The sequence below is a fragment of the Pseudophryne corroboree genome (genome assembly GCF_028390025.1).
Source record: "Pseudophryne corroboree isolate aPseCor3 chromosome 3 unlocalized genomic scaffold, aPseCor3.hap2 SUPER_3_unloc_23, whole genome shotgun sequence".
NCBI lineage: Eukaryota > Metazoa > Chordata > Amphibia > Anura > Myobatrachidae > Pseudophryne > Pseudophryne corroboree.
Genome location: NW_026967512.1, coordinates 1648341 through 1664293, shown reverse-complemented (window position 1 = coordinate 1664293; position 15953 = coordinate 1648341). Strand labels below are relative to the sequence as shown.

General features: G+C 46.0%; 1 protein-coding gene across 1 annotated transcript in view; it reads left to right on the top strand.

Annotated features, from left to right (window-relative positions):
- Positions 1-5204: 5204 nt before the first annotated feature.
- LOC134983764 (zinc finger protein 585A-like) overlaps positions 5205-15953 on the top strand; it is a 104614-nt gene continuing 93865 nt past the window's right edge. Inside the window, exon 1 of the mRNA XM_063949406.1 lies at positions 5205-6360. Coding sequence (XP_063805476.1) covers positions 5268-6360 — 1093 coding nt within the window. The 5' untranslated portion in view covers positions 5205-5267. The remainder of the gene's footprint in view (positions 6361-15953) is intronic.

Below are 15953 nucleotides of genomic sequence, written 5' to 3'. Positions count from 1 at the left end.
ACCACACTAGACCTGGACTCTGACTCTGAAAGTGAGTTTGTTGATGACGACTCAAGTTACATTATGGGGGGTTCTATCCTTCCGAGTTATGCCTTCTTCCAGGAAGTAAAACCTGTCTCAAATGACCATGAATGGTCTACTTGTTCTGACGAGGAAAATCTGTCTTCTGAAGATGAAAGTTGGGAAGACTTTTGAGGACCTCTGCTTTTGTGTATTCCTAAGTTCTTTTTCAAGGATCCTCCAAGTTCCTTCGTGGGTGTTCGGTGCCCACCCATAAAAGGGGGGGTACTGTCAGGAATCCGCAGTCTCCATTGCATCACTTCCAGTGAACAGGGCTCTCCTGGCTTCAGTCCTCTGTCCTCAGAGTATCCCCTGTGAATTGGACCTGTGGAACTACAGGTCCCAGCAGTTCCAGTTCTGTTCCAGTCTTCAGTCTCCTGCAGCCCACAGCTCACCGTGCTCCACCTAACCAGTTCAGTTCTGTTCCAGTTCTAGTTTTCAGTCCTCTGCAGCCTGGAATGCTTTAGCTAACTCACAGCTGATCTGGACACCTAATCCAGCTAGTATCTCTGCCTGCAGTTTGTGTCCAATCACTGCTGGGCAGGAGGTATAACTTCCAGTTTGTGGCTCTCTCACATCGCCTTGGACAACACGTCACATCCCGTGAACAGGTGGCTCCTGTTTGCAATCCTCTGTCTACAGAGATATCCTTGTGTAGTGGACCTGTGGAACAACAGGTCCCAGCTGTTCCAGTTCCCAGCTGTTCCTGTGGAACTACAAGTTCCAGCAACCCCTCCAGCTCTCCTGCTGCATTCAGTGTGTAAGTTCCTGTGTTCCAGTCTCCAGATCCCCGTGTTCCTGGTTACCTGCTTGTTACTCCGTGTTCCTGATTATCCTACTACAGCTCCGTGGAACTACAAGCATCAGCAATTCCTGCATTCCTTTACAGGCTTCACACCAATCTCCAACACAGTGTGCTTCAGCCTCAGCTGTAGAGACTCCATCTCCAGGTGCAGCTCATCACCTCACCTGTGAATCGGCTTGCAAGCTGCCTGTGCTTTTCAATAGCACTGTGAACCCTGCATCAAGTCTTCTGCATCTGCTACCAGGTTTGCTACCATTATCATCACCTCTGCTGGCTCCACGTGTTTATCATCTCTGGTTCCCATACCAGCATATTGCCATAGACTCTCACTGTTTTGCCATAGACTTTCAGCTTCCACGCTGCATCATACCCATTGCATTTATTATTGTTTATTTCTCCAAGTATTCCTGCTGTCATATTGTTTTATCTTTCTGCTTAAATAAACAACATTGCGCACATGCGCAGGAATCCAATCCAGTATCCTCACTTCTTCCATCCTACCTCCACTGACCCACTAGCGCCCCCTCCGGGGACACAAACCAGACCGAACCTGACATACTGTATTTAGCTTTATGATTTTTGAGACCCAAGTGCATGATTTTGCATTTTTTGGCATTAAACTGTAATTGCCAGACTCTTGACCATTCCTCTAGTCTACCTAGATCCTCAATCATTTGTTTTACCCCACCTGGTGTGTCTACCCTGTTGCATACCTTTGTGTCATCTGCAAAAAGGCATACTTTCCCTTTAATGCCATTTGCAATGTCACCAATAAAGATATTAAAAAGCACTGGTCCAAGTACAGATCCCTGGGGTACTCCACTGGTAACATTTCCCTCCTGTGAATGCACTCCATTTACCACAACTCTCTGTTTTCTATCCTTCAACCAAGATCTTATCCATTCAATAATCCTAATATCTAATCCCAAACTTTCAAGTTTATTTAGCAGTCTGCGATGTGGAACTGTGTCAAAAGCCTTACTAAAGTCTAGATAAGCTATATCCATGGCTCCACCTTTATCCATCACTTTAGTCACACAATCAAAAAAGTCAATAAGATTTGTTTGACATGATCTCCCCCCAGTGAATCCATGCTGTTTGGGATCCAGTAAATTGCCGGATTTGAGATAATCTACAACTCTTTCTTTTAAGAGTGTTTCCATCAATTTCCCCACTACTGATGTAAGACTCACTGGTCTGTAGTTGTTTGCCTCTTCCTTGCTTCCACTTTTGTGCAGTGGGACTACGTTTGCTCTTTTCCAGTCCCCTGGAATTTCTCCTGTAGCTAATGACTGGTTGAATAATTCTGTCAATGGTGCTACCAGCACCTCTTTAAGTTCTTTTAGTATCCTTGGATGTATCCCATCTGGCCCCATAGATTTGTCCACTTTCAGCTTTGAGAGTTCTGTTAGGACCTTCTCCTCTGTAAATGTACTTGTTTCATTTTCCTGAATATCCCTGCAACTTAACTGTGGCCCCTTCCCCTCTCTTTCAGTAGTAAATACTGAGCAAAAATAATCATTAAGATGATCTGCTATTAAATTGTCTCCTTCAACAAGACTCCCAGTGTCCGTCTTTAGTTTTATAATTCCGCCTTTTGTTTTTCTCTTTTCGCTTATATACCTATAAAAAGTTTTGCCTCCTTTACCCACTGACTGGACCATTTTCTCCTCAGCTTGTGCCTTTGCACATCTGATTACCTTCTTTGTCTCCTTCTGTCTAACAAGATATATCATTTTGTCTTCATTATTTTGTGTCTGCTTATATTTCCTAAAAGCCATCTTTTTTGCTCTCACAATATTTGCTACTTCTTTTGCAAACCACACTGGCTTCCTTTTCCTTGTGTTTTTCCTAACAGTTTTGATACAAAGGTCTGTTGCCTTCAATATTGCACATTTGAATGTTTCCCACCTCTCCTGCACTGTTTCCAAGTTCCTCCACTCTGCCAAAGAATCGCTTACACATTTTCCCATCCCTACAAAATCAGCCTTCCTAAAATCCAACACCTTTGTTTTTGTATGGGACGAGTCAGTCTCTGTCTCAATGCTGAAATATACTGCAGTTTCTGAGTAGCTCGAGACTTACTCTGCCAGTGCGATCAGTTCAGTCAGTGTCGTTCCTGGTTTGACGTCACAAACACACCCAGCGTTCGCCCAGACACTCCTACGTTTCTCCAGCCACTCCCGCATTTTTCCCAGAAACTGTAGCGTTTTTTCACACACACCCATAAAACGGCCAGTTTCCGCCCAGAAACACCCACTTCCTGTCAATCACACTCCGATCACCAGAATGTAGAAAAAACCTCGTAATGCCGTGAGTAAAATTCCTAACTGCATAGCAAATTTACTTGGCGCAGTCACAGTGCGAACATTGCGCATGCGCAATAAACAGAAAATCGCTGCGATGCGAAGAAAATTACAGAGCGAACAACTCGGAATGACCACCATTGTTCCGGATTATCCAAGAAGGACTTGGTACCCGGAACTGCAAGAAATGCTCACAGAGGACCCATGGCCTCTGCCTCTCAGACAGGACCTGCTGCAACAGGGGCCCTGTCTGTTCCAAGACGTACCGCAGCTGCTTTTGACGGCATGGCGGTTGAACGCAGGATCCTAGCGGAAAAAGGCATTCCGGATGAAGTTATTCCTACGCTGATAAAGGCTAGGAAGGACGTGACGGCAAAACACTATCACCACATATGGCGAAAATATGTTGCCTGGTGTGAGGCCAGGAAGGCCCCTATAGAGGAATTCCAGCTGGGCCGGTTCCTGCACTTCCTACAGTCTGGAGTGACTATGTGCTTGAAGTTGGGCTCTATTAAGGTCCAGATTCGGCTCTATCCATTTTCTTTCAAAAGGAACTGGCTTCTCTTCCTGAGGTTCAGATGTTTGTTAAGGGAGTGCTGCATATTCAGCCCCCTTTTGTGCCACCAGTGGCACCTTGGGATCTCAACGTGGTGTTGGGTTTCCTGAAATCCCACTGGTTTGAGCCACTTAAGACCGTGGAGCTGAAGTATCTCACGTGGAAAGTGGTCATGCTTATTGGCCTTAGCTTCGGCTAGGCGTGTGTCAGAATTGGCGGCTTTGTCATGTAAAAGCCCCTATCTGGTTTTCCATATGGACAGGGCAGACTTTCGGACTCGTCCGCAATTTCTGCTGAAGGTGGTGTCATATTTTCATTTGAACCAACCCATTGTGGTGCCTGCGGCTACTCGTGACTTGGAGGATTCCAAGTTGCTTGATGTAGTCAGGGCTTTGAAGATCTATGTAACCAGGACGGCTGGAGTCAGGAAAACTGACTTGCTGTTTATCCTGTATGCATCCAACAAGCTGGGTGCTCCGGCTTCAAAGCAAACCATTGCTCGCTGGATCTGTAACACGATTCAGCAGGCTCATTCTGCGGCTGGATTGCCACATCCAAAATCTGTGAAAGCCCACTTCACAAGAAAAGTGGGCTCTTCTTGGGCGGCTGCCAGAGGGGTCTCGGCATTACAGCTTTGCCCCCCAGCTACTTGGTCGGGTTAAAACACATTTGCTAAGTTCTACAAGTTTGATACCCTGGCTGAGGAGGACCTTGTGTTTGCCCATTCGGTGCTGCAGAGTCATCCACACTCTCCCGTCCGTTTAGGAGCTTTGGTAAAATCCCCATGGTCCTTACGGAGTCCCCAGCATCCACTAGGACGTTAGAGAAAATAAGATTTTACTCACCAGTAAATCTATTTTTTATAGTCCGTAGTAGACGCTGGGCGCCCGTCACAAGTGCGGACTTTCTGCAAAACGTGTATATAGTTATTGCTTAATAAAGGGTTATGTTATGTTGGCATCCATTGTTTGATGCTCTGTTGTTGTTCATACTGTTGACTGGGTAAGTTTATCACAAGTTATACGGTGTGATTGGTGTGGCTGGTATGAGTCTTACCCTGGATTCCAAAACACTTTCCTCGTAATGTCAGCTCTTCCGGGCACAGTTTCCTTAACTGAGGTCTGGAGGAGGGGCATAGAGGGAGGAGCCAGTGCACACCAGGTAGTACTAAATCTTTCTTTAGAGTGTGCAGTCTCCTGCGGAGCCCGTCTATTCCCCATGGTCCTTACGGAGTCCCCAGCATCCACTACGGACTACGAGAAATAGATTTACCGGTGAGTAAAATCTTATTATTACATTTGTTATTGTGAGTGTTCTCAGGAGGGTGGACACAATGATAGTCTGAGACACAGTATTATAAAGCCTTCATTAAAAGTTATGTTTTATTATACACACACATTTATAATTAAGTGTCCCAGAGAGTCGTCTTCTCCTATTGTTTACAAGATTAATATTGTTACAGAAAATGTCACCATTTCCATAATGTATTTTATTTCCAGCAGATGGACACACAAGCAGGAATATCTCAGAAGGACATCTAATGTTATCCCCGGATTGTGACATAAAAGATAATGACAGTAGACAGGATTCTCCAGGAGCTAACCCCATTACCCCAATTATACATCCAGCTCTGTCAGCTGATCCCCCTGATCCTGGTGAATGTTCTCCTGATCACTCTGATATTGGTGCATCTGTTACAGCTCTGACAGTAGATACAGTGTTTCCGTGTTCTGTAGATGCCAAATGTTTTACACAGAACACAAAGCCTATTAACCCACACACAGGTAAGGTAGGTGAAAGGCCACTGATATGTCCAGAGTGTGAGAAATGTTTTACATACAAATCAGATCTTGTTATACATCAGAAAAGTCACATAGGTGAGAAGGCATTTCCATGTTCTGAGTGTGGGAAATGCTTTGCACGGAAATCATGTCTTGTTAGACATCAGAGAAGTCACACAGGTGAGAAGCCATTTCCATGTTCTGAGTGTGGGAAATGTTTTACACATAAATCAGATCTTGTTAAACATCAGAGAAGTCACACAGGTGATAAGCCATTTCCATGTTCTGAGTGTGGGAAATGTTTTACACGGAAATCAGATCTTGTTATACATCACAGAACTCACACAGGTGAGAGGCCATTTCCATGTTCTGAGTGTGGGAAATGTTTTACACGGAAATCAGATCTTGTTATACATCACAGAACTCACACAGGTGAGAAGCCATTTCCATGTTCTGAGTGTGGGATATGTTTTGCACACATATCAAATCTTGTTATACATGAGAGAAGTCACACACATGAGAAGCCATTTTCTTGCTCTGAGTGCAGGAAAAGTTTTACCTGGAAATCCCTACTTGTTATACATCAGAGAAGTCACACAGATGAGAAGCCTTTTCCATGTTCTGAGTGTGGGAAATGTTTTGCAAACAAATCAGATCTTGTTAAGCATCAGAGAAGTCACACAGGTGAGAGGCCATTTCCATGTTCTGAGTGTGGGAAATGTTTTGCACACAAATCAGATCTTGTTAGACATAACAGAAGTCACACAGGTGAGAAGCCATTTCCATGTTCTGAGTGTGGAAAATGTTTTACACAGAAATCACAACTTGTTATACATCAGAGAATTCACACAGGTGAGAAGCCTTTTCCATGTTCTGAGTGTGGGAAATGTTTTGCACACAAAACCGTTCTTGTTAGACATAACAGAAGTCACACAGGTGAGAAGCCATTTCCATGTTCTGAGTGTGGGAAATGTTTTACACGAAAATCAGTTTGTGTTATACATCAGAGAAGTCACACAGGTGAGAGGCCATTTCTATACTCTGAGAAATAAATCAGCTCTTGTTGCACACAATAGACATAACTCAGGTGAAGAACCATTTTAATCTTCTGGAGTATACTCATCATTGCCATGCGTTGTTTTTCAAGGTTCTTATCCTATCTCCTATGCTTTTTGCAATATACATGCTACCACTGGGTATAATAATCAGATGTCATGTCCTCATCTACCACTGCTATGCAGATGACCTGTCTTTTGCTCTGGTTACTGAGAACCCAGTAGCAATCCTAAATGGTTGTCTAGCTGAGCTCCAGGTGTGGGTGATCCCAGTTGGTGAAACAGGTCCTTGTGATAGAAGCTCACCAACAAAGGACAGGGCTACAGCTCAGCTTTGCCTACCAACCAGAATTACGCTTGGGGGTTCAGAATTACAAAATGCTGATCATGGGGGTGATTCCGAGTTGTTCGCTCGCTAGCTGATTGTAGCAGCATTGCACATGCTAGGCCGCCGCCCTCTGGGAGTGTATCTTCGCTTAGCAGAATTGTGAACGAAAGATTAGCAGAATAGCGAATAGAAAATTCTTAGCAGTTTCTGAGTAGCTCCAGACCTACTCCAACACTAAGATCAGCTCAGGCCGTTTAGTTCCTGTTTGACGTCACAAACATGCCCTGCGTTCAGCCAGGCACTCCCCCGTTCTCCTGACACTCCTGCGTTTTATCCTGGCATGCCTGCGTTTTTCTGCACACTTCCAGGAAACGGTCAGTTTTCGGCCAGAAACACCCACTTCCTGTCAATCACACTCCGATCACTTCAACGATGGAAATTCTTTGTTCTGCCGTGATTAAATCTACAAAGTTTGAGCTAAAATACTTAGCGCACTGCGTAGCATGCGCATGCGCATTTTCGCATTAATTGCTCCGTTGCCAAAATCGGCAACGAGTGAACAACTCGGAATGACCCCACATATGCGGAATCTTGGTGTCCTGGATGGTGGAGTGACACTTAGACATCAGGTATCAGCCACAATCAGATCCTCATCTGAGGAACAGAGCCAGACTCCAACACTTTATTCCCTCAGAAGATCTACCTACAGTCATACATGCACTTGTATCATCACACATGGACTACTGCAATGTCCTCTACCTGGGTCTCCCAGCAAAAGAATTGCACCGCTTGTAGCTTGTACAGAATGCAGCAGCCAGGCTGTTACCTAACCAGCCCGTTCCTGCCACATAACACCCATTCTCTACCTCCTCCGGCTGCCTGTAAGATGGTGACTATTACATAATCTTACTGACTCTCCCAGCCCTACATGACCAGGGTCTATGGTACCAGAAGCAGCTTCTGCCTCATTACTGCCCTGCTTGTTTACTTCCATCTGCAGATAAAGGACTGTTACCAGCAGTACCAAGAATCCCCAAGCAGTGCTGAGATGTCAGAGGGGGAGACAGGGTGGTGGCACTAGTGCTGTAGCGGAGGCACTGTCTGTGGGTAATATTTTCCCCAAGCAGTGCTAAGGTGTCAGAAGGGGAGACAGGGCAGTGGCAGTAGTAGGGGGAGATAGGGCAGGTGACAGCAGGGGGGGGGAGACAGGGTGGATGGTCACAGTGCAGTACCAGGGGCTGCTGGAGGTAGTAACGAGGTGTATGGGTCCTGCACAGAACCAGTTGATAATTAGACTTAATGATTATTCTTCCTTATTTCTAATGAATCCCTTGTATGTGTTACTGTTATTTTCTGTGTCAGCCTTTATGTGTGTTCTGTGTAATAATCCTGAAAGTAGTACTGCTACCGATCTCATATCATTTGTAGTAGCTTGGAAAAGATGAGATATGAGGTGCACTCTGGAAGCTTATAGGGGGTTAATCAGAGATGAACGCATCCCCTGGAAAATGGTCCTGGCCCGCCCTCATTCACCCCTCAGGGATGTGACCACAATGTGTGTCTCTGCGGCCTCTGCACGTGCAGTTTGTCACCACCAGTAACCTGCTGCGGGCCACTATTGCGGCTGGGTCTGAATGACCCCCATAGGGTTTTGGCTCTCCTGATATGAATCTGTTTTACTTACGTGCAATACTATAATGTAACTTGAATTGTTTCTGTGCTTTAAAGGATATTTTATCCATGTTGTGCAGAGTATTTTTTAAGTTTAAAATATAGAGAAAAATCTGTTTATTAAAGATATGAAATAAAGTTTTTTTTAAAACAAAAGATTTCCGTTGAGTCTTTTTATGTGTCTGTGTATTATCTTATTTCCAGATAATTGTCGCTATGGTGACAGAAACAATTTCCTGTTAATGTGTCACTTGTATTGTTACTTTTGTGTCCAGCGGGTGGGCTCGGAAATGTTATCCTTTTCCTCGCAGCCCCAGTTGCTGGAGAAAATGAAGGAGGAGCTGTTGACAAGTCACGTTCCACTTGAGTTGACAATTTTATCACCAGCAGGTCTTTCCACCTCTGCAGACTTGTGTCCAGAAAGAGAGATACAACGTAGGCTTTAAACCTAGGATCGAGCACGGTGGCCAAAATGTAGTGCTCTGATTTCAACAGATTGACCAACTTTGAATCCTGGCAAAGCGAATGAAGGGCTCCATCCACAAGTATTTCCAGGGAAAACGCTAAGTCTGAGGGACTATGCACAGGCCCAAATGATAATTGTTTTATGATCCTTCAATGTATGAACCAACGGATAGAGGGAATAATCCGAAAGTGTTAATACCAAAGATTAGCTAATCTGGTTGGAGGTGCGACATTAAGCAAATTGCAATGACTGGTTAGGGGGTTTAGAAAAAACACTAGTGGGCTTATATCTAAAGAAGTCTTAATGTGTGGCGCACTCTTTTTTCTTTATGTTTCATGAATAAATGAAAGCATAACTTTTATTATTTTTATTTAAGAATGATTTTTCAATAGACATGACATAAGGCAATTGATTGTCAGCCTGGAAAGACAAGAAATAAATGAAAAATATAAAATAATTTATATACCAGCTCTATCTATGTATGGGTATATGTGTAGAGCAATAACTGATATTAGCAAGTGAAATATAAAAGGAATTTAAACAGGTTTTATTTATCAAATTTATGAGATCCTTTCACAACGGGATTGTGATCTAAAAAAAAAAAACTGTTTTACAGCTGCGCTCTGCAGAGCGTTACTACTGCATACAACATTAGTGCTCCCTGCAGAGCGTTACTACTGCATACAATATAAGTGCTTCCTGCAGAGCGTTACTACTGCATACAGCCTAAGTGCTCCCTGCAGAGCGTTACTACTGCATACAACCTAAGTTCTCCCTGCAGAGCATTATTACTGCATACAACCTAAGTGCTCCCTGCAGAGCGTTACTACTGCATACAACCTAAGTGCTCCATGCAGAGCATTACTACTGCATACAACCTAAGTTCTCCCTGCAGAGCATTATTACTGCATACAACCTCAGTGCTCCCTGCAAAGCGTTACTACTGCATACAACCTAAGTGCTCCCTGCAGAGCGTTACTACTGCATACAACCTAAGTGCTCCCTGCAGAGCATTACTACTGCATACAACCTAAGTGCTCCCTGCAGAGCGTTACTACTGCATACAACCTAAGTGCTCCCTGCAGAGCATTACTTCTGCATACAACCTAAGTGCTCCCTGCAGAGCATTACTACTGCATACAACCTAAGTGCTCCCTGCAGAGCGTTACTACTGCATACAACCTAAGTGCTCCCTGCAGAGCGTTACTACTGCATACAAACTAAGTGCTCCCTGCAGAGCGTTACTACTGCATACAACCTAAGTGCTCCCTACAGAGCATTACTACTGCATACAACCTAAGTGCTCCCTGCAGAGCGTTACTACTGCATACAACCTAAGTGCTCCCTGCAGAGCGTTACTACTGCATACAACCTAAGTGCTCCCTGCAGAGCGTTACTACTGCATACAACCTAAGTGGCCTTTTCTGGTAACCACTATGTCTTACAATGACCACTTTGTTACTACCCGTAGCATATCACACGATAAGACAGTGTTACTACCTATAATGTATAACAGTGGGATCGTTCTCACAGGCACAAAGAAACATATATGTACAATTCAGCACATATGTAATAATATTGGTATTGAGAGGAAATGTTTTCCTATAACAAGTATATCATTGTAAAACCCTGTACCAGAGCAGAATCCTCAATCACATGTGTTACCCATTCAGTACATATATAAATTGATAACTGACCACATCACAAAGATATGCACATGGAATAAAACAATATTGTTGGTAATAAAAGGTGTTCTCCTGTGACTGAGCATATCATGTGTAACCCTGTAACAGAGCACAGTTCTCTAAGGCATGCATATCCAATTCTACACCTTTGTATCACTTCTGTGACAATATTGTTATTGAGAAGGGATGTTCCCTGTAACAAGGGGGGTAATTCCAAGTTGATCGCAGCAGGACATTTTTTAGCAGTTGGACAAAACCATGTGCACTGCAGGGGGGGCAGATAAAACATTTGCAGAGAGAGTTTGGGTGGGTTATTTTATTTCTGTGCAGGGTAAATACTGGCTGCTTTATTTTTATACTGCAAATTAGATTGCAGATTGAACACACCGCACCCAAATCTAACTCTCTCTGCACATGTTATATCTGCCTCCCCTGCAGTGCACATGGTTTTGCCCAATTGCTAACAGAATTCCTGCTGCGATCAACTTGGAATTACCCCCATGGTATACAATATGAAACCCTGTCACAGAGCGAGGTACACATTATATTATCCCAAGGTTAGTGCATAGATAATATCCAGCTTTCTGCCTGTTTCATTCCAAAGGCCTGCTAAGTTGTCCCAACATGTATCTACACAATACTATTGCCAATCACTGAGTGACGCCTGATATAAATAAGATTTTACTCACCGGTAATTCTATTTCTTGTAGTCCGTAGTGGATGCTGGGGACTCCGTAAGGACCATGGGGAATAGACGGCTCCGCAGGAGACTGGGCACAATTAAAGAAAGATTCAGGACTATCTGGTGTGCACTGGCTCCTCCCCCTATGACCCCCCTCCAGACCCCAGTTAGATTTTTGTGCCGGGCCGAGCTGGATGCACACTAGGAGGCTCTCCTGAGCTCCTAGAAAGAAAGTATATTTTAGGTTTTTTATTTTACAGTGAGACCTGCTGGCAACAGACTCACTGCACCGAGGGACTAAGGGGAGAAGAAGCGAACCTACCTAACTGGTGGTAGCTTGGGCTTCTTAGGCTACTGGACACCATTAGCTCCAGAGGGATCACACACAGGACCCGACCTCGTCGTCCGGAGCCGCGCCGCCATCCCCCTTACAGAGCCAGAAGCAAGAAGTGTCCGGAAAATCGGCGGCTGAAGACTTCTGTCTTCTCCAAGGTAGCGCACAGCACTGCAGCTGTGCGCCATTGCTCCTCATGCACACCACACACTGCGGTCACTGATGGGTGCATGGCGCTGGGGGGGGGGGCGCCCTGAGGAGCAATACTGACACCTTGGCTGGCAAAACTGACACCATATATAGCCCTAGAGGTTATATAGGTGTAAATTACCCCTGCCAGATTTACACAAACAGCGGGAGAAAGCCCGCCGAGAAAGGGGCGGAGCCATCTTTCTCAGCACACTGGCGCCATTTTCCCTCACAGCTCCGCTGGAAGGATCGCTCCCTGGCTCTCCCCTGCAGTCCTGCACTACAGAAAGGGTAAAAAAGAGAGGGGGGGCAATACATTTAGGCGCAGTATATATAGTACAAGCAGCTATAGGGGAAAACACTCTGTATAGTGATATCCCTGTCTTATATAGCGCTCTGGTGTGTGCTGGCATACTCTCCCTCTGTCTCCCCAAAGGGCTTTGTTGGGTCCTGTCCTCTGTCAGAGCATTCCCTGTGTGTGTGCTGTGTGTCGGTACTGCTGTGTCGACATGTATGATGAGGAAAATGACGTGGAGGCGGAGCAAATGCCTTATGAATGTGATGTCACCCCCTGCGGGGTCGACACCTGTGTGGATGGACTTATGGAAGGAATTACGTGACAGTGTCAGCTCCTTACATAAAAGGTTTGACGACATAGGACAGCCGGCTACTCAGCTTGTGCCTGTCCAAGCGTCTCAAATGTCATCAGGGGATCTAAAATGCCCGCTACCTCAGATGGCAGACACAGATGTTGACACGGATACCGACTCCAGTGTCGACGACGATGAGACTAGTGTACCTTCCAATAGGTCCACCCGTTACATGATTGAGGCAATGAAAAATGTATTACACATTTCAGTAGTTTTTCCTGCATCTGAGGAATTAAATGAGGTGTGTGAGGAAGCGTGGACTTCCCCCGATAAGAAATTGATAATTCTAAACGGTTATTGGCAGCGTACCCTTTCCCGCCAGAGGATAGGTCACGTTGGGAAACACCCCCTAGGGTAGATAAAGCGCTTACACTTTTATCAAAAAAGGTGGCACTACCGTCTCCGGATAAGGCCGCCCTAAAGGAACCTGCTGATAGAAAGCAGGAGACTACCCTTAAAGCTATATATACACACACGGGCATTGCGACCAGCGATTGCATCGGCATGGATGTGCAGTGCTGCTGCTGCGTGGTCAGATTCCCTGTCGGATAATATTGATACTCTGGATAGAGACAATATTTTGCTGACAATAGAGCATATAAAAGACGCTGTCTTATACATGTGTGGTGCACAGAGGGATATTTGCCGGCTGGCATCAAAAATAAGCACAATGTCCATTGCCGCCAGAAGGGGTTTATGGACTCGGCAGTGGTCAGGTGATGCCGATTCAAAAAGGCACATGGAAGTTTTGCCTTATAAGGGGGTGGAACTGTTTGGGGATGGTCTTTCAGATCTCGTTTCCACAGCTACAGCTGGAAAATCGAAATTTTTGCCACAGGCTACCCCACAGCAAAAGAAAGCACCGTATTATCAAGTACAGTCCTTTCGGCCCCATAAAAACAAGAGGGCTAGAGGCGCATCCTTTCTGCCGAGAGGCAAAGGTAGAGGGAAAAAGCTGCAGCATACAGCCAGTTCCCAAGAGCAGAAGTCCTCCCCCACGTCCGGTAAGTCCACAGCATGACGCTGGGGCTTCACAGGCGGACCCGGGTACGGTGGGGGCCCGTCTCAGAAATGTCAGCGCACAGTGGGCTCTCTCACAGGTGGATCCCTGGATCCTTCAAGTAGTATCTCAGGGGTACAGGCTGGAATTCGTGACGTCTCCCCCCCGCCGTTTCCTAAAATCTGCCTTACCAGCAACTCCCTCTGCCAGGGAGGCAGTGTTGGTGGCTATCCAAAAACTGTATTCACAGCAAGTGATTGTCAAGGTACCCCTCCTTCAACAAGGAAAGGGTTACTATTCCACAATGTTTGTGGTACCGAAACCGGACGGTTCGGTGAGACCCATCTTAAATTTAAATTCCTTGAACACATATATCAAAAGATTCAAGTTCAAGATGGAATCGCTCAGGGCGGTTATTGCAAGCCTGGACGAGGGGGATTACATGGTCTCCCTGGACATCAAGGATGCCTACCTGCATGTCCCCATTTACCCTCCTCACCAGGAGTACCTCAGGTTTGTGGCACAGGACTGTCACTATCAGTTCCAGACGCTGCCGTTTGGGTTATCCACGCCACCGAGGGTCTTTACCAAGGTAATGGCCGAAATGATGATACTCCTTCGGAAGAAGGGGGTTTTAATTAATTACTTGGACGATCTCCTGATAAAGGCGAGGTCCAAGGAACAGTTGTTAGTGGGGGTAGCACTTTCTCGGGAAGTGCTGCAGCAGCACGGCTGGATTCTCAATATCCCAAAGTCACAGCTGGTCCCGACGACACGTCTTCTGTTCCTGGGAATGATTCTGGACACAGACCAGAAAAAAGTGTTTCTTCCAGTGGAAAAAGCAGAGGAGTTGTCATCTCTAGTCAGAAACCTCCTAAAACCAGGACAGGTGTCGGTACATCAATGCACGCGAGTCCTGGGAAAAATGGTAGCTTCGTACGAAGCAATTCCATTCGGAAGGTTCCATGCAAGGATTTTCCAGTGGGACCTGTTGGACCAATGGTCCGGGTCGCATCTCCAGATGCAGCAGCGGATAACCCTGTCAGCAAGGACCAGGGTGTCACTACTGTGGTGGCTGCAGAGGGCTCATCTCCTAGAGGGCCGCAGATTTGGAATACAGGACTGGGTCCTGGTGACCACGGATGCCAGCCTTTGGGGCTGGGGAGCAGTCACACAGAGAAGAAATTTCCAAGGGCTGTGGTCAAATCAGGAGATTTCACTACACATAAATATCCTGGAGCTAAGAGCCATTTACAATGCCCTATGCCAAGCAGGTCCCCTGCTTCAAAACAAACCGGTTCTGAGCCAATCAGACAACATCACGGTGGTCGCCCATGTAAACAGACAGGGCGGCACAAGAAGCAGGAGGGCAATGGCAGAAGCCACAAGGATTCTCCGGTGGGCGGAAAATCACGTGCTAGCACTGTCAGCAGTGTTCATTCCGGGTGTGGACAACTGGGAAGCAGACTTCCTCAGCAGACACGACCTTCACCCGGGAGAGTGGGGGCTTCATCCAGAAGTCTTCCAATTGATTGTAAACCGTTGGGAAAGACCACAGGTGGATATGATGGCGTCCCGCCTCAACAAAAAGCTAAAAAGATATTGCGCCAGGTCAAGGGACCCTCAGGCAATAGCTGTGGACGCTCTAGTGACACCGTGGGTGTACCAGTCGGTTTACGTGTTTCCCCCTCTGCCTCCTATTCCCAAGGTGCTGAGAATAATACGAAGGGGAAGAGTGAGAACTATACTCGTGGTTCCGGATTGGCCAAGAAGAACTTGGTACCCGGAACTTCAAGAGATGCTCTCAGAGGACCCATGGCCTCTACCACTAAGGCGGGACCTGCTGCACCAGGGGCCCTGCCTGTTCCAAGACTTACCACGGCTGCGTTTGACGGCATGGCGGTTGAACGCCGGATCCTGAAGGAAAAAGGTATTCCGGAGGAAGTCATTCCAACCCTGATCAAGGCCAGGAAGGATGTGACTGCAACCCACTATCACCGCATTTGGCGAAAATATGTGGCTTGGTGTGAGGCCATGAAGGACCCAACGGAGGAATTTCTACTGGGTCGTTTCCTGCATTTCCTGCAAGCAGGGGTGACAATGGGCCTCAAATTGGGGTCCATTAAGGTCCAGATTTCGGCTCTGTCGATTTTCTTTCAAAAGGAACTGGCTTCGTTGCCTGAAGTTCAGACTTTTGTTAAGGGAGTTCTGCATATTCAACCACCTTACGTGCCTCCAGTGGCAACTTGGGATCTCAATGTGGTTTTGGGATTCCTGAAGTCACATTGGTTCAAGCCACTTAAAACCGTGGATTTGAAATATCTCACGTGGAAAGTGGTCATGTTGTTGGCCCTGGCTTCGGCCAGGCGTGTATCGGAATTGGCA